At 39.9% G+C, this 19830-nt stretch overlaps 1 protein-coding gene across 2 annotated transcripts in view; it reads right to left on the bottom strand.

Moving 5' to 3' along the window:
* The window catches only part of ctdspla (CTD (carboxy-terminal domain, RNA polymerase II, polypeptide A) small phosphatase-like a), a 45534-nt gene that overhangs the window by 9243 nt on the left and 16461 nt on the right, over positions 1-19830 (bottom strand). The window contains exons 2-4 of one of the 2 annotated variants that reach the window (XM_084747109.1): positions 8894-9060; positions 6455-6487; positions 2051-2152 (exon numbers count right to left, since the gene is read on the bottom strand). In XM_084747109.1, coding sequence (XP_084603235.1) covers positions 2051-2152; positions 6455-6487; positions 8894-9060 — 302 coding nt within the window. The remainder of the gene's footprint in view (positions 1-2050; positions 2153-6454; positions 6488-8893; positions 9061-19830) is intronic. The other variant, XM_084747111.1, reaches the window with a different exon arrangement.

Below are 19830 nucleotides of genomic sequence, written 5' to 3'. Positions count from 1 at the left end.
CTGATGGGACAACTGAAGATTTGGTGCACTGTAAGAGGATTACAGCACATACGAAATAATTAAAATGCATGCTCTGTTCTTGAATTTGAATCCTGACCTTCAATTACCCTCTACAGTACCGTACACTGTCAAATGAAGCAGCCTGGCCATAAAACTGAGCAAATACTATTTTACATAAGACAAATTTAGGGGTCAGAATCACCAGAGGCCCCAGGATACAATATTTCTATAACACTTAAGTTGTAATATAATATAATTGCCATTTTAAACATTTTGCTAAGCACTGTGGTACCATATGTTGCGATTTAATACCTTTTTCTGCAAATTATCTCTCCAAAAGGAAACCTTTGTCAACATTTGTTTTATCTAATATGATAAAGTTTTCAGTCTGTTCATCTCACTTCATTTTCTTCGATTTCTACCAGTCCCACTGACCTCTGCAGACCTCACAGATATAAGTCACGCTCTGTGCTGAAGACTGAAATAGCAATTGATTTTTACTATTTAGGACCAAAAAGGTTCATGCGCTTTTATTTAGAGTAAAAGATAGATACTTGGCACCTGTGTGTTGATACAATATTGCCACACAAAATACTGCAATACCGTGCTGTTCAAATTTTTAAACAAAATGTAAAAATGTAATGACTTTGGTGTTGGTTTGTCCGGACATTTCTTCTAGCATCATCATCAGGTCAAAATTTAATATGCGCAATACATGTTGATGACCAAAAGCCTTCATTATTAATGCAATTCCCACCAGCCTCAGCTGTCTTTTGTGTTTAGTGATAACCAGCATTTGTTTGCACGCTAACAGCCGAAACTAATAAGGTGAACAGAGTAAACATTATATTAGCATGTTTACACAGTCACTGTAGCATTTAGCTCACACTAGCAAATAAAGCCTCACAGAGCTGCTAGTATAGACTCGTGCTAAGTGTTAAATCTTCCTTTATGAGCTGAAAGAATTCTCCAGCTACTTAATCTAATAAAACCCTTTTTGTCCTGTTTATTATTCTCCTTAGAGCAGGTGTTCCCACTCTTTTTAGAGACCCAAATAAACTTGCCACCTCCCTGCCTGCTAGCAATACTCTAGTCATAAAATAACAGATCGAGCTACACAAAACAAGCAGTCCAAATGCTATATTAACAGATGCATGACTGGCTTACTTTTTTTTCTATTTTAATTAGGAAAATGACTTCACATATCATAGCCATTGTTATGCATTTTACTTTGCCAGTTGTCATCCCAATAAAAATGGGTCCCGTGACCAGTTTAGAGTCCAAACCAATTGGGAAATGCTGCTTCAGAGTCTCATCTTTCAGGTAGTTATGCTTCCAGGTAAAATATGCAAAATAATATATATTAATCATAAAAAAATGCTGCCTTCAAAACAGTGTGCCAGTCATGAAGTGGAATAAAAAAGCATTATGTCCAAATAAACTGCAAGGGTCTAACTAACAAAAATATAAAAATGTTTTATGATGTAGGCGGATGGCTCTTAAGATACTGAGTTGTTGTTAAAGGGTTTAAAGCAGTGGGCTCATAAAAAGCTGACATTTTGGAGAAGCTGCACATGGTTTTCACAGGACATAAAAGATACTGTAACTACCTCCTGCCAAACAACTGGATTGGCTGGAGATAAATCCCAGGCGTGCTGATGAATTGCATGATGCACAGCTACCGAAGATGTACCGGTTGCCATGCCAACGCCTTGTTATCATAACAGTTAGAGCTCCTTTTTGTCTTCTCCGGTGTAAACTGGTGGATAAAAGCCATGATACTCTCAGGGACACACTTCGCTATGATTATGTGCACTTCGGTGACGCTGACAGAGCTCAGCGGCACCTCGTGCTAATTGTCATCATACCATTGTACCCGTATTCACGGCAAAGAATGGCATCTTCAAGATTTATTTCTGTATAATCCTATTATTCCTCTCAGGCTGCGGAATAAAAGCATGACACAACTGAAACGATGAAAAGGGAACATGAGTGTCTGTTGACTTCGATGTGCGCTCGGGTGTTTGTGTCAGGCAGCGTGGTGAATTACCTTGAAGGAGCTGTGTACGAGGGTCTCGTCCAGGTCGATCACCACACAGTTCTTGCCGTAGTCTGCTATACTGACCTCTGGCAGGAGGAACTTGGCTGGTGGCTGCGGAGACAACACACATCCTTTACAACAGAGGTTCATTTGAGGGAACAGGATTCAGAACACACTCACACACAATCACACACACACACACACACACTCATACTGAGGGTGTGATGATGGCTCAGTTAGAGTGTTGAAGCTGATCACTTGGCCGCTTTGGGTGACACTAAAGAAACAATTAATGGCATAAACGACCTGCAGGAGGGTGTTGATTAGCTTCTGTGGCGGCTTGACAGATAGATAAGATATCAATACGCTGGTGAGGTGATATGATACTTATCTCGGCCGTTTTTCATTATAATATTGCAAAATAATACTTTCTTCTCATCTTTAGAGCTGATTAATTAATCAATTTGTTGACAGAAAAATAACTGGCATCAATTTAATCAACTAAAGCTCGGGCAGGCAGTTTATTTTTAGCATCATTGTGGACAAATTCCATAAAAAACATTTCAGAGCGTTGTAATTCAAGTGGTCTGAGAGAAACCTAGACTTCTGCTCCTCCTCTTGGCTCTGTTTACAGACTTTAAAAAATGAACCCGTTATGGCAGATGGTCAATCACAAGTCATTTCAGAGGGAGGGCATCCCTCTTGGTGGTTCTACTAATGCAGATGCTTGCACAAGATGGCAAAAGCCTACTCAATGGTGGAAATCCTGTAGAAAACCCTGCAACCTGTGATAATTTTCCAATAATTCCTACACAGACATACAAACACTATAAATTATGCTGTGGGGTGTACAAGCCTCTCAGCTGCCTGTGAAGCCTGTGGTGCTCTGCCCGATGGACCGGGACATTGGCAAGGCTCTTTCTGAGAATGGAGAGAGGTTTCGCAGGGAAACCTGCCTGCTGTCCAAGCTTGTGGGCTTGGTGGGAGGGGCTTAATCGAGTGTTACAGGCAGCAAAGAGAAAGGCGGAGGGTTCTGTATTGTTTATGTTCAATTGTTGCCTGCTGGAGCTTTAATCAGTTCTGATTTTTTTCTTAAAAGTGCCAAATATTCCCAAGTTCCAGCTTCTAAATTATGAGAATTTACTGAGAAGGGCGGATTTTTATTTTAGCAATGCATAAATTGCTAATTGGCAGTAATTAACATTATAACCAAGCTAGGAAATTACAAACAGCTGGCGCAACCAGCTGCAGATTAATTAAATGAAGATAATAAGCAGTCAATAGCTGCATCCCTTCTAAAAGCTAAAATTAACTAAAAGCCACAACTGGGCCTGAAATCAGTATCATGTTATTGATACAACATTGATAATAAAACCAATGTTCAATGCAGTAAACTGTGTTCTACTGTTGTGCATTAATGTTTCACAAATACAAAACTAACTGTTTTAATTTTGTTACTTTTTTTTTAAATTAAAGTTAGCTTGGAACATCAACATAATTTTGTAAAAGCAAAATGTTTTAATGAGTACCTAATATGTAGAAATTTAACAAGGAATTATTTAAATGTTATACTCATCTTTTAAATGTGGCTTTGAAAAGTCAGATTGGAATCCAATATCATACATAAATATTTAAACTCATAAATGTTTCTGATTATTTCTCCAGTGACACTGGATGCATCATTTCCTTTTATTTATTTGCAAAATATATTTCGACTGTTTTCTTTAAATTCAAAGTAAGTCACTCAGACACTCAGCAACTTTACAAAGTGGTAATGAGAGCTTAGCAGCCACTTGTTGAGCATCTCTACCACGATTATATACAACTGTGTCATCAGCATACATCTGAATTTCCACATCTTCACAAACCGATCGGATATCATTGTTGAACTGACTGAACGACAGGGACCCCCAGAGTTGAGCCTTGTGGTACTCCCGTTTTCTTCACAATCATCATAATATTTAGTTTATGAAATGTCACAAAATGGTGAAAAAGGTCCATCACAAGTGATTCCTTCAATTTACTTCAATAATTCAACCATAACTCAACAGTTCTAAAAATCTGTTTGACTTAAACTGGTATCAGACTGATCTGCAGACTGTATGTGAGAAGCCGGAGGATAGTTACATCTCATTTAATGCCAACTCACATGCCATCATGTATCAAAACTACCTGACCAGCTGGTGATATTATCACTAATTTGCCTGTTGTCGTTGTTGGTGTACGTGTGGCTTCACTGTACGAGCCCCCTGCTGATATTTTCTGTGTTACTTCATGTTGACTGAGCTCTGTGACTGTGCTGCCTTCAGGGTCAGGGGGGAAAAGGAGAATCACTCGTGTCCTCTGCCAAACAAGCCTGGGGTTGCAGACAGGCACGGGGCAGATGGCGCAGCTGTAGGGGGTACACACTCACACACGTACATGTACATCCATGCATTCATGCACACACACATACATACACACACAACTCTGTATAGAGGTGAGGTGCAAGGACTCTGTCAATCTTACACACACACACACACACACACACACACACACTTGTGCTGCTGCTCAGTATGCCAGCCATTTCCTGCCTGTATCTGTCTTTTAGTGTGTTTTTGGCCAGGCGGCGCACTGTATTTATCATGTCTTATCGCGGGACTGCATGCTGATGTATCGCAGGAAGGATTCCCTGTGAGCAAGGACACTGAATGACATCCTGTCAGGCCGTGATGAATGTGATTTACACATGCAGGTTGAGAAAATAAAGAGGGACTGACTGGGACCTTGACATTTTCCACCAGGGAGCTGCGCTGCGATAGGAAAGCCCTTCACCTGAAGCCACAGCCAGGGGGCGCTATGCCAGACTGACAGCTCTGAACCACAGCGCACCGAGCTTACTGACAGGAAGTCATTTTACTCGATCACTGTGGTGCAGACAAATCTACCAAACACATGCTGGAAAACATGTATGTCAAAAGAAAAAGTGACAACGCAAATTCCTTTGTGTCACCTTACACAACACAGACCAACATTTAATTAAAGTCTAACTGTAATAGAAGTAATATCTGTCTGTATGTATGTAAATATGTCATACATATATGTCAAGAACCATTCATCTGATCTACTTCACACTTCTTGGGCATATTGCTGAGAACCCAAGGGAGTACAGTGTCAAATTTGTTGTAATTTGTCTGGATGATGGCACTATACTTTTTCACCTGTAGCTTTTGAACTGTAAAGGCCTTTACACATCAACAGCAACACAAATAAATGGCACGTAATTGCAAATAATTTAGAGGCGAAAAACTATTCACAGCAAGTGCAACGTGATTTTGTGAATAAATCGTTAAAAAAAAACCTGTTCTGCGGCAAAAAAAAGATCTGATCAAGATCGGAGCGCACTTTATCAGCCGATGAAGGTCATAAGATGCAGCTAAAGGCTCCAGAAGTAACAGAACAGTGGACAAATAACCAAACAATGACCTTACATCTAATCAAAACTATATTGAGGTGTCTTATAAACCATTTATTAAGTGTTTGTATAATAATAATGATGCTACGTAAGAAGGCTGAGGCTAAAATGATACTGTTTATTTGCATGTCTGTGTGTCTTCATATGTTTGTGATGGTTTTGGTTTCTTTGGCATTGTGATGGTGACACTTACAGTAAGGGATGACGCAGATGTAACCTGTCCAGGTCAGCTTGAGTTATTTAAGTCAGCCAGGAAAATAAAAAAGAGCAGACCTCATCGCCACATGCACTTCCTGCCATTGAAGGGAGGTGACGGCTGGGTGGTGTAGTTTAACGCTTGGCTGCGATGTGGGATGCTGTGAGTGTGAATATCCTAAATTACAGTAAACCACAGGACCACATAGATTCCAAAATAGCTAAATGAATTGCAGCTTCAGCACAAACAAAGCAGGGATCAGATAAATCCCCCTTTCTGGTGAATGTCTGACAAAGTACAAATCATTGAAAGCAACAAGCCTCCTTTCTAATGGACTAATAGTACTTCATTGACCCCTGAGTGCATAAACACAATGTAATCTTTCTCAATGCAGAACAATACCCAACTTTCAAGTAGGTCGTCCATTTGTTGATCCAAACTGGTCTAGTGTAAGATTCAATAAATATGATCTAATAAGAAAATCAATCTCGTGCTCTCTTCGAGTGATTAGAGAAACAAGCCCCAAATAAATCATACGAATTACTTCTTACTACCAATTGTGTGAGTGGAGGGTAAGTAGCGTGAAGCGATGCCTTGAAAACTGTATCGTTATGAGAAGAAATTTCATCTGAGAGCAAAGAAAAATCACCTCTGTGTCAACATCCACATGCAGCTAGAATGATGAAGCACAGCAAGCAGCGGGGAGGGAGGAGGTTACTGTGATGGAGCGAGATGAAGAAAAATGAAAGATAATAATACATACACTGGGGATGGGGATGACCTGGACCTGGTCACACTGGAGAAAATAAACAAGAGAGAGAAAAAGAGAAAGAGATTGAGACAGGGTGGGAAAGAAATAAAAAACACAGAAACAGGAGTAGGACAGCGAAAGAAAAAATCTTTGCGAGGAAGAAATCGACAACATCAATATTCTAATCAACAAATGCACGGTGGAGAAAAACAGGGAGAGGGACAGAGAGAAAAGGGAGGTATAGTAGGGGAGACTGGGGGCAGTTGCAACACTATTGTATTTCTCTCAACAATGAGGTTCTGAAAGTGACAATCCCTTTTCTAGTCTGAATATAGTAATTAGATTATTAGTTTTAATGTCGTAACCATCCAATGTAGACTGACCACAAGGTATAAGATTGTGAAATGATACTACACTCTTAGAAATGAGGGTTCCAAAAGGGTTCTTCCTGAAAGGCTGAGGTTCTACTCTATTATTTGCTTGTGAAGAACCTTTTTTGAACAAGGTGTTCTCCAAGGATTTTTGCAAGACTAAAGGTTCCATTAAAAACCTTCTTCATCCAAACAAAAAGTTCATCAAGGGTTGTTCCTGGAAGAACTCTTTTTCGTCAAGGGTTTGTCTTTATACCAAAATATTAAAGGGTTCACAGTAGAAACCCTGTGTGGGTTCTAGAGAAAACCCTTGGAATATAAAAAGGTTCTCAGTAGAATCTCCTTGGTGAGATCAAGATAAATATAAAATATAAAAAAGTTCTTCGTAAACCCCATGGGTGGGTTCTTGCTGGCACTTAACCTACAGAGGGGATGGAACCATTATACCTTAGAACGGTTGTCTGTAGAACCTCTCATCAGGGGCTCTGGGTGGAGCCTTTAATAGATGGTTCTAGGTCTAATCTAGGTAGGACTCCCTGATGAGGCTTTTCTGCCAACAAGGAACTGGCCCCATTCCATTTCAAGCAACTAATTTTGAACAGTCCTGGTTCAACTGTTTCAAAATGGAAATATTGGTTCCCAGCTAGAACCGAAAAAAATATCAGGTTTTCCTTTGGAACAAAAGTGGGCGTGTCATATTCTACAGGTCTTCATGCATTGTGCAGCCGCCAATTAGCCAACTAGCTGCCGCTAGTTCGCTAGATGCCAATGAATGGAAGAACCTCAGATAATTTAGTGGAAAAGGGCCCAGAAAGGGATTCAAACGAAGATGAAATATATTTATTTTTTATTCTAACCTTTACCTTCTGTCTTCCTGGTGGACGGAGAGACTAGCTGAGCACCTGCAGTGTGAGTATCATCACTCTAGAATGTTTCTGATTGAAGGAATAAGACTTGATGCAACTGTCCCCTGTTGCAATCGTCCCCAGCCTACCCTACACAAGGTGATAGAAAGCGAGAACAACTCGCTGAAAAACAAACAGAGCTGCCATAGTAACAAACACGGCTGGCCAGAAATCCAGCAACAGTACACTGCTGGGAGGGACTGTGGCACGGGCCCAGCTCGAAAATCAGCCCCGCACTATAACTAACAAGGCTTTTTATGGCAAGGTTCGCTCGGTTCACTCTAAATTAATGGGAACTCATTTGTTGAGGAGGGGGTCCGGAGCGGGTCAGCGCTGACCACATGTATAGTGTCCGTAAAGGGCCACACATTCCTCCCCTGAATGAGAGACATTTACAGGTAAACAGGAGTGGAAATGTGATATGATTTTGCTCCATTTTTAGCGTCCGTGTACCTGCCTTGGCAGCAGAACGCCGTGTTTGTGGAGGAGCTTGGAGGGTTTTGGCGCCTTTTCCACGGCCAGAACGTTCGCTTCACACATCCTCACTACACTGGTCAGAGTGTGTGTGTGTGTGAGGAGAGGGGGAGGCGTGGGTGCCAGGCAATCCATCACACCGGACACACACAAGGCCCACTTTATGGGGATTAAAGAAGCAGCGGTATGTGTGCATGTGTGTGTGCGTACATGTGTTGCCATGGGTATACCGTAAGACTTGTGCAAGCTTGTGCGAGCATGCGCCAGAGAGAGCGCGCGCTTGTGTGTGTGTGTGTGTGTGTGTGTGAGCTTCTCAGCGTGCTCTGTGTGTTATTTTGTGTGTGCGGTTGTGTGCGTAGGCAGATATCGAAGAATGCAAGATGGGAAGCGAGCCCGTATTTTCAAGCAGTGGATGGTAAACAACCTCTGGGTTCAGCGGGTTTGAAGCAGCTGGAAAAATTTGTGGAGGGAGCTCAGCGAGGCTGCACAGCGCCTCGGCCTCAGCTCTCTGCAGGAAAAGGCAAACCCTGACAAGCTCTCTGTTGCAAAAACCAAACAAATGTTACTCGTTACTGGATTCCTCGAGTCAAACTGGGATTTCTGTCCGACGTTAACGTTTTTTTTTGGGGGGTCATGTGGATGCAAATGGTATGTTATTTGGACTCAAGCCAAGTATGATGTGAGAGAAAAATAGGCTTCACCTTGGGAGGACTGCCATTCTCCTCTGGCGGTGGGGGCAGAGAAAGTGTCTTGTTGTTGGCGGGTGGTGTCTCCACGTGGTAGTCATTGTAGTTGCGGAAGCAGCAGAAGAAGGGGCTGAAAATACTCCGGCTCCGGTGCTTCTTTAGGCTGCTGTTGGACTGGGAGACTGGAAGAGATAATCAAAGAAAGAAAGAAAGGTTAGGCTTCTTTGCATATGCCAGCCAGAGGTGAAGGAAATATTAAGATCTTTTACTGTCGTAGCAATACCACAGTGTAAAAATACTCATGGTTACAATAAAATCCTGTATTTAAAAAGTCCACAATATGATAGGCCTATTTATTGCGATATTAAAAAAACAAACAAAAGAAAAAGACAACTTGAAAAAATGTACTTTAATAAATCATAAATCTGATGTGCACTGCATTTTTTTGTTTTAATAAGAGTTGTTTTTCCGTTTAACTTGATGTGCTTCTGCTTTTCTTCTTTAACAAAATCAAATAAACAAAGCCAGCCAGGATCTTGTGCAAAAACCTGGCAGGAGTTGTATTTGGCAATTAATGCTTGAATTACGTATGCACAACTCCAAAACAAAAAACAATGCAGCAGTCAGTATCAGACCTTTTATAAAATAAAATAAAAATGATAAAAATAAATTAATTTACCATGTAATATCACAGTAGATATAATCACAGTCTGGTACCAAAACATTGTTTAATTGCAATATTAAATATATTGTCACTTTCCTTTTAAGAATGTTATGAATAGTTTGACATTTTAGGAAATACTTAATAAGAAGATTGATACCACTCTGATATAAATATAAAATACAGCTACTTAGCTAAGCTTAAAGCAGAAACCAAGGAAACAGATATCTTGGCTCTGTCTTAAGTATTCTTAATAATACCACAAAATGACATGTTTTATATTTCAGCTTTCATACAAAACAAATGAGACACAATGAGATTTGTGCACAAGTAGGTGGATGTTGTTACCGTTGGACGAAGCCAGGCCAGCTGTTTCCCCGTTTCCATTTTTTATGCTAAGCTAAGCTAACTGTCTCATAGTTGTAGCTTCATATTTAACAGACAAGAAATGAAAGTGGCATCAATCTTTTCATCCAACACTTGGTATTATCATCAAAACGTACCCAGTGAAACAAAAGTAAAAGCGACCAGTGATGAGATGTATATATATATATATATATGTATATATAAAACACCATAAAATCTGAAAACTTGATGATGATGATTTCCGCTGTGCTTATTTTGTGGTGTTGCTTTGCGTCTTTGACAAACCAAATCTCCCCAACAGTGACATCTCACTGCCAGTTGGACCAACTGCTAAACTCAAGCTGTCATTTTCTTTAGTCTGTAGCCCAACAGGTAAATTAGGTTTCCACCCTAACAATACTACAACTACTACTTTATAGTATATACTACTATATGCTAAAAGCCTTTACGTTAATTCAAAGCATCCTCTGAAAGAAAAGGACCAAAGTGATGCTCAGCGCTGCAGACAGACTGCGTCTCACATGCATCATCGCATTATCGTGACAAAAGGCGCCGAGATGTATGTTGTACAACACAGCGAGGCATCGGTTCATGCAATAGGAAGCACAGGGACAAAAATAGCCATCGTCAGAGTGCCCTCTGGGAGGGTAGTCCAGTTAATTAACATCAAGGCGGAAGGAAAGAGACATATTCCTATCATATACGTGAGACAAAGTGGCAGAAAGTGCACTAAATACACTAAAAACAATGTGTGAACCAGATCCATCAAGGAAAGGACAAAATTACAGCGGTAAAGGAATATTTTGTCCATGGGCGACTGCCCAGACTTATTATAATACTGTAGGCAGATAACGTGGTTTGATCAAAGAAGTAGGCATCAGTCTTGGCTACACTGTCCTGCCAATTCTACAGACCAGCCAAAGAAGGTGTGTCTCACCTAGCAGATATGTGATTTCACTTTAGTTAACTGTGCAGTTTCATTGTAATGTTTCCCTAATCACCCTCTAATGAAAACAGTTGGAAATAACACTTTAGTTTACAGTCCAGTTCTGCTGTAATCATAATTAGGGTATAACTATCACCTAATAAAGAACATATTATTTCTAGTTTTTGTCTAATTTGATACAAAGTTCAGCTTGTTATATCTTATTAGTGTACTGTAAAATTAAGTGCAGCCAGAAATCATATACTTTTCACATTAAAGAGAAACTGAACGTCCAGTAAAGACTGAATATCAGCCCACATGCACCAGATTCTATCTTTTAAACAGCTATTTTTAACGATTTCTATTATCTTTGACATGCGTTGATTCATATGCTTGGTGAGACGGGTTGATCAGTGGCCGAGCGCTGCAGAGCTTCAGGGAGAAAACAACATACACATATAGGTCCCTGGTTACATCATTCCTCCTTCACTGTCTCTGAAGCTCATGGCCTACTTTCACACTGACGGAGGAGAAACAAGCCGGCTCGAATGGTCTGTAGGCCTCCATAAATGTTCCATCGCGGATTATGACTTTTATATTTTCTGTCGGGGAGGACGAGTGGATAAAAATAGAAATTTGGGCAGCTCCAGCACAAAGGCTAAAAATCTGACAGCGCAATTATCCTGAGGTGTTCCTGAAGTAGAAAGTCTGCCAGTTTAATTGCTTTAAAGGTAATTTTTAGGCATGGAAATCCCAAATCTGTCCAGGACTTTGAAGTGTCCACGGGCCGACTTCAGAATCATCATTTTCGTGCCTCGAAGCGGCCATCACATAGTGTCCCTATTTGCTGCCGCCTTGTTAACGTGTTCATACAGCCGTGTGACACAGGAAGCCCAGTTAGCCATGCATGCTGGGGCTGTTTGCAGCCTGCTTCTGTTCTGAGAGGCTTCAGATTGACGCCTGGAACTATCCTTGGGTTGCTCTGACTGGATCTGACAGGCTGCGGGCAGTTCGTCTTCTTTGTTCTCTCTGTCTTTGTAGTCCAAAGCCGGCTGTGGATCTTCCTCTTCCCCGATAGATGTTCCCAAGAAGCAGCTCTTGGGTAAACAAACACGACTATACGGTGGGAACAGAGAGGCAACATGCTGTGTTACTATAACCTGTGTGGTGATTGAAGGATGTGTTCTGCCCACGTAGACTTGATGCACTCACTGCTGGTACAGAAAACTGATAAAAGTACTCTGTCTAGAAGCACATATACTCTATTTTTCCCTCTGTCTGGAGACACAGACAAGAATAAACTTGAATGTTTACTGTTCGAGATAGAGATGTAGCATTAATGGTCGAAGAAAACTGGAATTCATGTGATTAGAGAAAAGGGAAATACACTGACAGTGTAAACCCCATAAGAGCAAGGTCACCAAACACACACACACACACACGCAGAGCTGAGGAAGTCTCGTTAAAACACAGTGGTGGAATTAAATTACATGTATCAAACTATATACTGTGACAACATTGTTTGTGGTGGTCACAGCATTCAATAATGGCCTGGTTTGCAGAATAAAAAATTATTAAGTTTAACCATAAGACATGTTTTTTTTTTATATATTGTCATCTTGATTATGCCTGTTGTGTTTGGTATCTAATGGCTTAAAGTCCTTTTTTACTTTCCCCTGCACAAACTGTTTCATTTATTTGCCGTTATCAAATAACAACAAAGCACAAGTTAATTGCCGTGTTTAATCTAGGGCTGCAATGTTTATTAAAGGTCAGCAAATAGCCGTAGCCAATAGCCATGTCAATTCCAGTTTTTTAAAGTCCAAGGTGATGTCCTTAACTGTCTCGCTTTGTCTAAAATCCAAAGAGATTCAGTTTAATATGATGATAAATTGATAAAAGCAAGAAATATTCGATACGCTGAAAGGAGCACATTCTGTTGTTTTGCATGAAAATGACTTTACATTGACATTATAGTATTTATTGCCTCGTAATTTCCTCCTTATTGTATTATAGTTGTAGTAATTGGTGTTTTTGAGCGTATGAGCTATCAGTTTGTCACTTGTTGATCACAAACTTTCTTGTGTTGTCTTTGTTTTCATTTCTGAAAAATGTACATGGAGCCTATAACCTGTATTTATTTATTGTCAAACAAAATCAATAAATAAATCAATAAATGCAATTTTTGGATTGTGATGTTGTGTGAAAAATCCCACTCGCTGGGCTTCACGCTCCTCCAGCAGGAGTTGCATTTGGAGTTGTGACAATTTCAGTAGATTGACAGAATATCAATCAGCTACAATTCTGATAATGAATCAATCGTCAATTTTCAAGCAAAATGACAAAACATGAACTGGTTTCAGCTTGTTTTCTGCCTGTAAAGTAAATATCATTCATTTTTAAATTATTGGCTGAATAAAGATGTCAACCTGGTCTCTGGGAAACTGACATTTTTCACAATTTTCTGATGTTTTTTAGACTAAAATATGAATGAAATTTATAATGAATAGATTAATCAACAATGAAAATCGTGTTTTATGGCAGCCCTAGTCTCTTCATCTATTTAGTTTTAATTTATTAACTGTTTATTAATGACTTGCTAACATTTATAACTGCAGACTTGGTGGGTTATTGGTCTTTATTAATTAGTAGCTGCTATAACAGCAGGCTTGGTGGCTTGTAAGAAAGTGAAACTTTATTAATGGCTTTAAATTAATGACATGAGTATCAGCAGGTCATTGGCCAAAGATTTTTTTTTTTTACTTTGGCAAATCAAAAGTTATCCTAACTGATGGTTCGTAAAGTTAGTTAAAATAAATAAACACTTTATACTTGGGTTCCTTATTAGAAGTGGTACACCAAATGACATTTTAAAAAACTCTCAATTACATGTCTAGAAACAATGTCACATGGCTGTAATGATTTTTTTTAAATGTCATTTTTAATGCTTTGACCTCCACAAGCAAGACTTGCATTTCCTTCCATTATACTGGGGGTGGAAACATAAATCTCAGAGACTCTGAGGCAAATGAAAGCAAAACTGCCCAAGAGTGACAGAAAATGTTGTAATCTGAGTGTCTGGCCCCGTTAACATGGTAACTTTCCAGTTTGGAGGGACCCCGCGTCCTCCCTCACTCCCCTTAAAGCTGGCCTCAAACACTTTGATGTCATTCTCCCTCCATTTTGAGGCCGTCCACATTTTCCCGCCCTGGTCCGCTGCCCCGAAAAAAGCAGGTGGGAGTGCGAGAGCGAGGGAGAGAAAGGAGAGGGAGCTTGGAAGGGGAGAGAAGGGCGTAGAATGGGTGGGGAGAGTTACTGTGGCGAGACAGCCTATACTTGGGTCTGATTCTTACTCCACCCCCTCCTGCACCACCACCCTACACAAACAGAGCTTTCCTTTCTCCCTTTGACACAAACAACATAGCTGAGAGTTGACTGCTGCTGCTGGAGACCGAGCAAACACACACACACACACACACACACACACACACACACACACACGCAGCATATGTTCACATGTTTAGGCAAAGGGCCACGTGTACAGTGATCAACAAACAGCAGACTGACACGACTGAAACACACAGAAACTTTTTGCTTTCAGTGTCCTTGCTCAGGAATGTGACTGGAGTCCCTGCATAGTAATGACACTTTCATCAGCGCTGAGAATAACAGCAATAGGTTAAAGTGCAACATTTGCCATTAAGAACTCAGAAAACATGTTCTGAACAACCTGCAACAACACAACGGCAAGGTAAAGCATTCAAATAAGACACAAAGGCTGGATGTACCAACAAGGAATCATTTTTAAACCAAATGAAATCATGGTTTAACTTCAAAATACGCTGTGCCAAACATTTAAACCAGCTTAAACTTGAGACAAAATTAATTTAAACCACTCTGTACATCTTAGATAAACTTCTACTCTAAATCTAGCTCTGTGGCACCAAAACTTTAAACTCTACTTTAAAATGTGATCCAGCATTAAAGTCAGACTTAATCTTGAGGAGGTTTAACTTTTAAAGCAGCTGCCTCTTTGAGATGGACTGAGAAAAATAATCCTAGGGAAGTTCTTCAAAGAAAGTTAAGGGAACCGACCCAATTGAGTTATTCTTTTGCTCCAGTTGATAATTCAGCCAACAAGTTTTTTTCTCAAGGGAGGAGAAATTAGATCTTCTTTGCGAAACATCACAAGTAGGCTAACTAACTAGCAAGTTAGCAAACAATATTTATTTTCTTCACTTCCCTTGTCTTTTACTAGATCCCAAGAACACTAAAAATTATTTCTTATTTATTTATTTAAATTTACGTAAGCAAACATCTCCGTATTGATTAAACTCTATTTAATTAAAGTTTGCATCACTAAACTTGGATTTACTCAACTGGGATTAGTTTTTAACTGTACAAGAGAGCTTTTTTTAATTTTAAATCTGAGTTTACTGATTTTAAACCTAGTTTTGCTAAACTCTGATTGGCACCAGACTTAGATCTTAAATTAATCTTTGTTGGCACAACCCTGTCTAAAGCACTCAGTCTGCAAAGAATTAGCTGACAGTCTGCGGTTCTGTTAATAAAGGATACGCCCACTAAATTCTAGGTAAAGGGTGGTGCATGCAAGTGGTTTTATCAAACAAAAGCTCTCTGGAGGGAGAGATATATTGGGCCAAAGCTGAAGCCTCCTCAGAGCAGGTGCACATTATTTATCCACTGAATACACTTCATTCGATCAGCATATTCCCTTGATGTGAGAGCTGTGAGAACAGCCCTTTAAGGCAGTGCCTGTGTCAATGCTCCTGCTGAACGTTAGGTAACAGCGATACTCTAGTCAATCAGAGCCAGCCGGGCCCAGGCTCTCTGTCACATGTTCAGGCGCAACCACTAACAAGGCCGGAAGAGGGAGAAAACGCAGGAAATTCTCAGCATTCCTGACAGGAAGAGATAATCACCCCGTGACCCACAGTGTGGAATAATGCCAAGCTCCGAGAGGGAATATGATCCCCGGCTTAGCTCAAGACTTTTGAGGTGGCCTCTTTTACTGTAGCTTTAAACGCACATAAAGTATGCGAGCAGTCAAAACAAAACATGCCACATTTAAAATATGACTGTAGGTTTAAGTTTAGCTGCGGGTTCTCGCTTTACAGTGGATAAAGTCTCAAAGGTTTATGTCAGGACATTCATCACTCTTGAGGCAAATGCCTCTGTGGGGAAACTGCCCAGCAGAGAAAACAATTAAAGGTCAGTTCGGGTTTATTACAACTTGGGTCCTACTTTCATAGTTTTGGCCATTATTTCGATTAGTTATGACCATTGTGCTCACCACGTTAATTGCTGAGATCTGGGAACACAACAGCATAGCCACAATGAAGTCAGATTGGGCAATAAACACTAGATGATCACACTGGTTTTAAAGACGCCAACAGTTTAGTCAGATTAACTAAAACCGAGATTCCCATGGACCTCGTAACACTTACTATGATTTGGCAAAAAAAAATCTGATGAATAATCATATAACTTTATGGGCTATTATGGGTTTTTTGTTTTTTTTGTTTTTTGCAATAATTAACTTGAACTTAGTGCATTCTGTGCTGCATTTCTTCTCATCACTCCCACCCAGCTGGCTGGTCTCAAAGTTATCAATATAAAAACAGCCTGTGGTACAAAAAAGATGGGGAACTCTTGATCTGAACTATTTTATTTGGTCCAAATGTGACTATATCTGTTATAATCCCTCTGTGGACACATAAGTACAACAAGCATGGCAGGCAAAGTGGTACTCACAAATGTTGCAGAATTCTTTAATTTTCACTTCCAAATAAGTTGGCTAACCCAGGGGGTTTAAATCTGTAACCACTTTACTTTTGACCTAATAAACTTCTTTTTATCTATAAGCATTGCCAAATCTGAGCAATAAATTTAGTAATCAGTGACTCATTAAAAATATATATCTATATATATTTTATACTCAACAGAAAAAGTCATTTGTTACTTTATTTTTTATTAGTCAGCCTATCTCTGTCAAAAGTGACATTGAACAACTTCAAATCCTTCATATGCACATGTCAGATCTTCTTTATTTAGCAGACGTTGAGACACTGTAGTTTCACAGACAGCCGCCCAGTTAGGAGGTATTTGCTGACCCTCGACGACTAACGTTAGCTTAGCCCGGGTGACTGACTGCCTGGAGCACTCAGAGAAGTCCTGTCCTCAAAAAATGAATGCCAAATGAATGTAGGCAAAGCTATGGGTGGCTAACTGGCAGCTAATAACACAAAACATGCACAGTTTTAGGCCAAAATCACACAATTTTTGAGCTACTGGGAGTCACATTTCTTCTCTTTTGGTAGAGGCTAACTGACTGGACAGTTAACTAACATGTTCATCAGGAGTCTTTTAAAAACACTTATCAAACTCTTGCTAAGAGAGCAAAGAATTGGGTATTGAGACTGGGATTAGTAACTCTAACGTAATTTAATTTAAATTCTGATCCTACACTTCTATCACGTTGCTGTAAAATATTAATTGAGTTAAGATGAAATGGAAAATGCCCTTTTAACCCTTTTAGATCACATTCCCCGGTGTGGATTTAGTTATTTTGGGGCCTATGGCAAACAAAGGCATGAGGCCATCCACATCCCCTTTTCCAATCCTTGAATAAATAATAAGTCTTAAAAATAAACTTGTATTTATGATGGAGTGTGGGAGATGAATTTAGGAGTCTGCAGCCTCATGAAAGAAGCTGGTCTGAAGTTGTGGTACTGCAGCGGATACTTCTGTATCTCTTGCCAGATGGCAGCAGAGTGAAATGACTGTGGCTGGGATGGATATTGTCATTTAGTATCTTTCCACTTTCTCCTTTTTTTCAGCACTGCTGGGCTAGGTTTGCTTAATTTTGCAACACCCTGTACTCGACTCCAAGTCATTTGTTTATACGAGTTGGCTGATGTCTTCCTAAATCATTTCCACAGAGTAAGATCACTGAATACTACAGGTGAGAGGTTTGTCCCCCCTGCACATTCCTGCTCTTTTTTTGCACCTATTTAGCAAAAAACACAACCCCACCGCTAATAAACAAAAAAAGAGCATATAAAACAAAAAATCAATATTTTCATATCAAACTCCATCATGTTTTCTTCCTGTAAAACAAAATATGACGTGAATTTACAAAGCCAAGATATCAGTGCTGGTACTAGTACTGAAAATTTTTGAATGATACCCAGGCCTGCGCCTGCCTATCTTGTTTCACTCTTAAATATAACACGGCACGGAGGCTAGATACCGTTTCATCTATCCTCCGTTTCATCACGTCAGCTAATGCTTTTACTGCCCAACACTGATCATGGCAGATAGCAATGATGGCCAAAACTACAAACATAAGACAGAAGTTGTATTAAACTGAAATCATCCTTTAATATATTGCATGTTTGACAGACCTTGAACTGCACTCCAGCAGCAGTTAGTTGCTCAGCGAGGCAGGTAAAAGTGTACAGTACCTGGGGGGTATGAAGGTAAACGTGAGAACGATCCATTTGAAGGTGCAGCTTAAATAATTCAGATGGAAAACAGGCCGGTTTTAAATGGCGCAGCCTGGTACTTAACATACACTAAAATAAAACAGCCGGGAGCCAGAGGGATTTTCATGCTATCTCCGCTATACAAAGCTACTGTATCACTCAAAAAGCCTTCAGTGAGAAGTTGACGTCATGGCGAGGAGACACTAACAGCCAAAAATGACAAGCTCAAACCCCGCCATGGCTTCAGGCAGTGGGCATGATCTCACAGATTATTTGCCTCGTCCCCTCGCTGAGATTTTGAGTGTTGGGTGTTTGCATTAAAAGTGGGACCAGCTGTCTCGGGCTTATATAACACCACGTGAGATAAAATACTTAAAATGAAGAACAAGACTCTGCACACACACGTACACCGACAGGTTATCCACTGTTAGCCTGGAGCCTGGGCGAGATCTGATGTCTTGAGTTGACAGCGTTTGGAGGCAGAGTGAGCAGCACCTGGAGAAGAAGCTGTTTCTGTCCCTGGCTATAACTAACAGTAACACGCAGCAGCAGCGAGGGGGAAGTCCTCGTTGTGCACTGTGTCAGCAAAATAACACTGTAGCAGGAGGAATCCCTGCTGTAACACACTACACCTCCAAACAGGATGACTCTAAGAAAGGACACACATTTATCTTCTTCCTAAGTTTAGAAAAGATTCATTCAACTCATTTTTTTATGATCCTGTCGTGGTTTTAAAATGTAAGAAAATGGTGAAAAGTGTTTCCCAGAAGGTGTCACCTTCAAATTTCATGTTCTGGTTGAGCTACAGTCTCAAACCAAACAAAGGAAAAAAGTAAGTCTTCATCTTTGAGTAGCTGAAAATAGCAAATATTTGGCATTTTTATTTTCATTTACAAGAACAATTGTCCAAATTCTCTGATTTAAGCTTCTTTCATGTGAATTGGGGCTGCAACTAACAAATATGTATTATTTTCACAACTGATTGAATAGTTGTTTGGTCCATAAAATGTCAGAAAATTGTGAAAAGTGTTGATCAGTGTTTCCCAAAGCTCAAGGTGACGTCCTCAAATGTCTTGTTTTGTCCACAACCCAAAAATATTCAGTTTACTGTCAGAGAGGAGTAAAGAAACCAGAAAATATTTACATTTAAGAAGCTGGAATCAGAGAATTTGGACTTTTTCCCCTTAAGAATCACTCAAACCATTGAGTCAATTACCAGAATAGTTGGTGATTAATTTGGTAATTGATTCATAATTGATTAATCATTGCAGCTATAATGTGAATACTTTACCATCTGCCTCAGCTGCACTTTGTGTTTAGTGCTTATTTCCAAATGTTAGCATGATAATACAATGGTAAACATGGTAAATATCACCTTACTTCAGCATGTAAATATCTAACTTGTGAGGTCGTGGTTATGACATGGAAAGTTGTGTAAAAAAATATGGCAACATGGCGGCTTCTACAAGCCAACAAGGCTAACAATTTGAGG

The sequence above is a fragment of the Lutjanus erythropterus genome, chromosome 21 (assembly GCF_056507025.1).
Source record: "Lutjanus erythropterus isolate fLutEry1 chromosome 21, fLutEry1.hap2, whole genome shotgun sequence".
NCBI lineage: Eukaryota > Metazoa > Chordata > Actinopteri > Lutjaniformes > Lutjanidae > Lutjanus > Lutjanus erythropterus.
The sequence above is the reverse complement of the archived record's forward strand: the minus strand, read 5'-3'. Positions and strand labels throughout refer to the sequence as shown.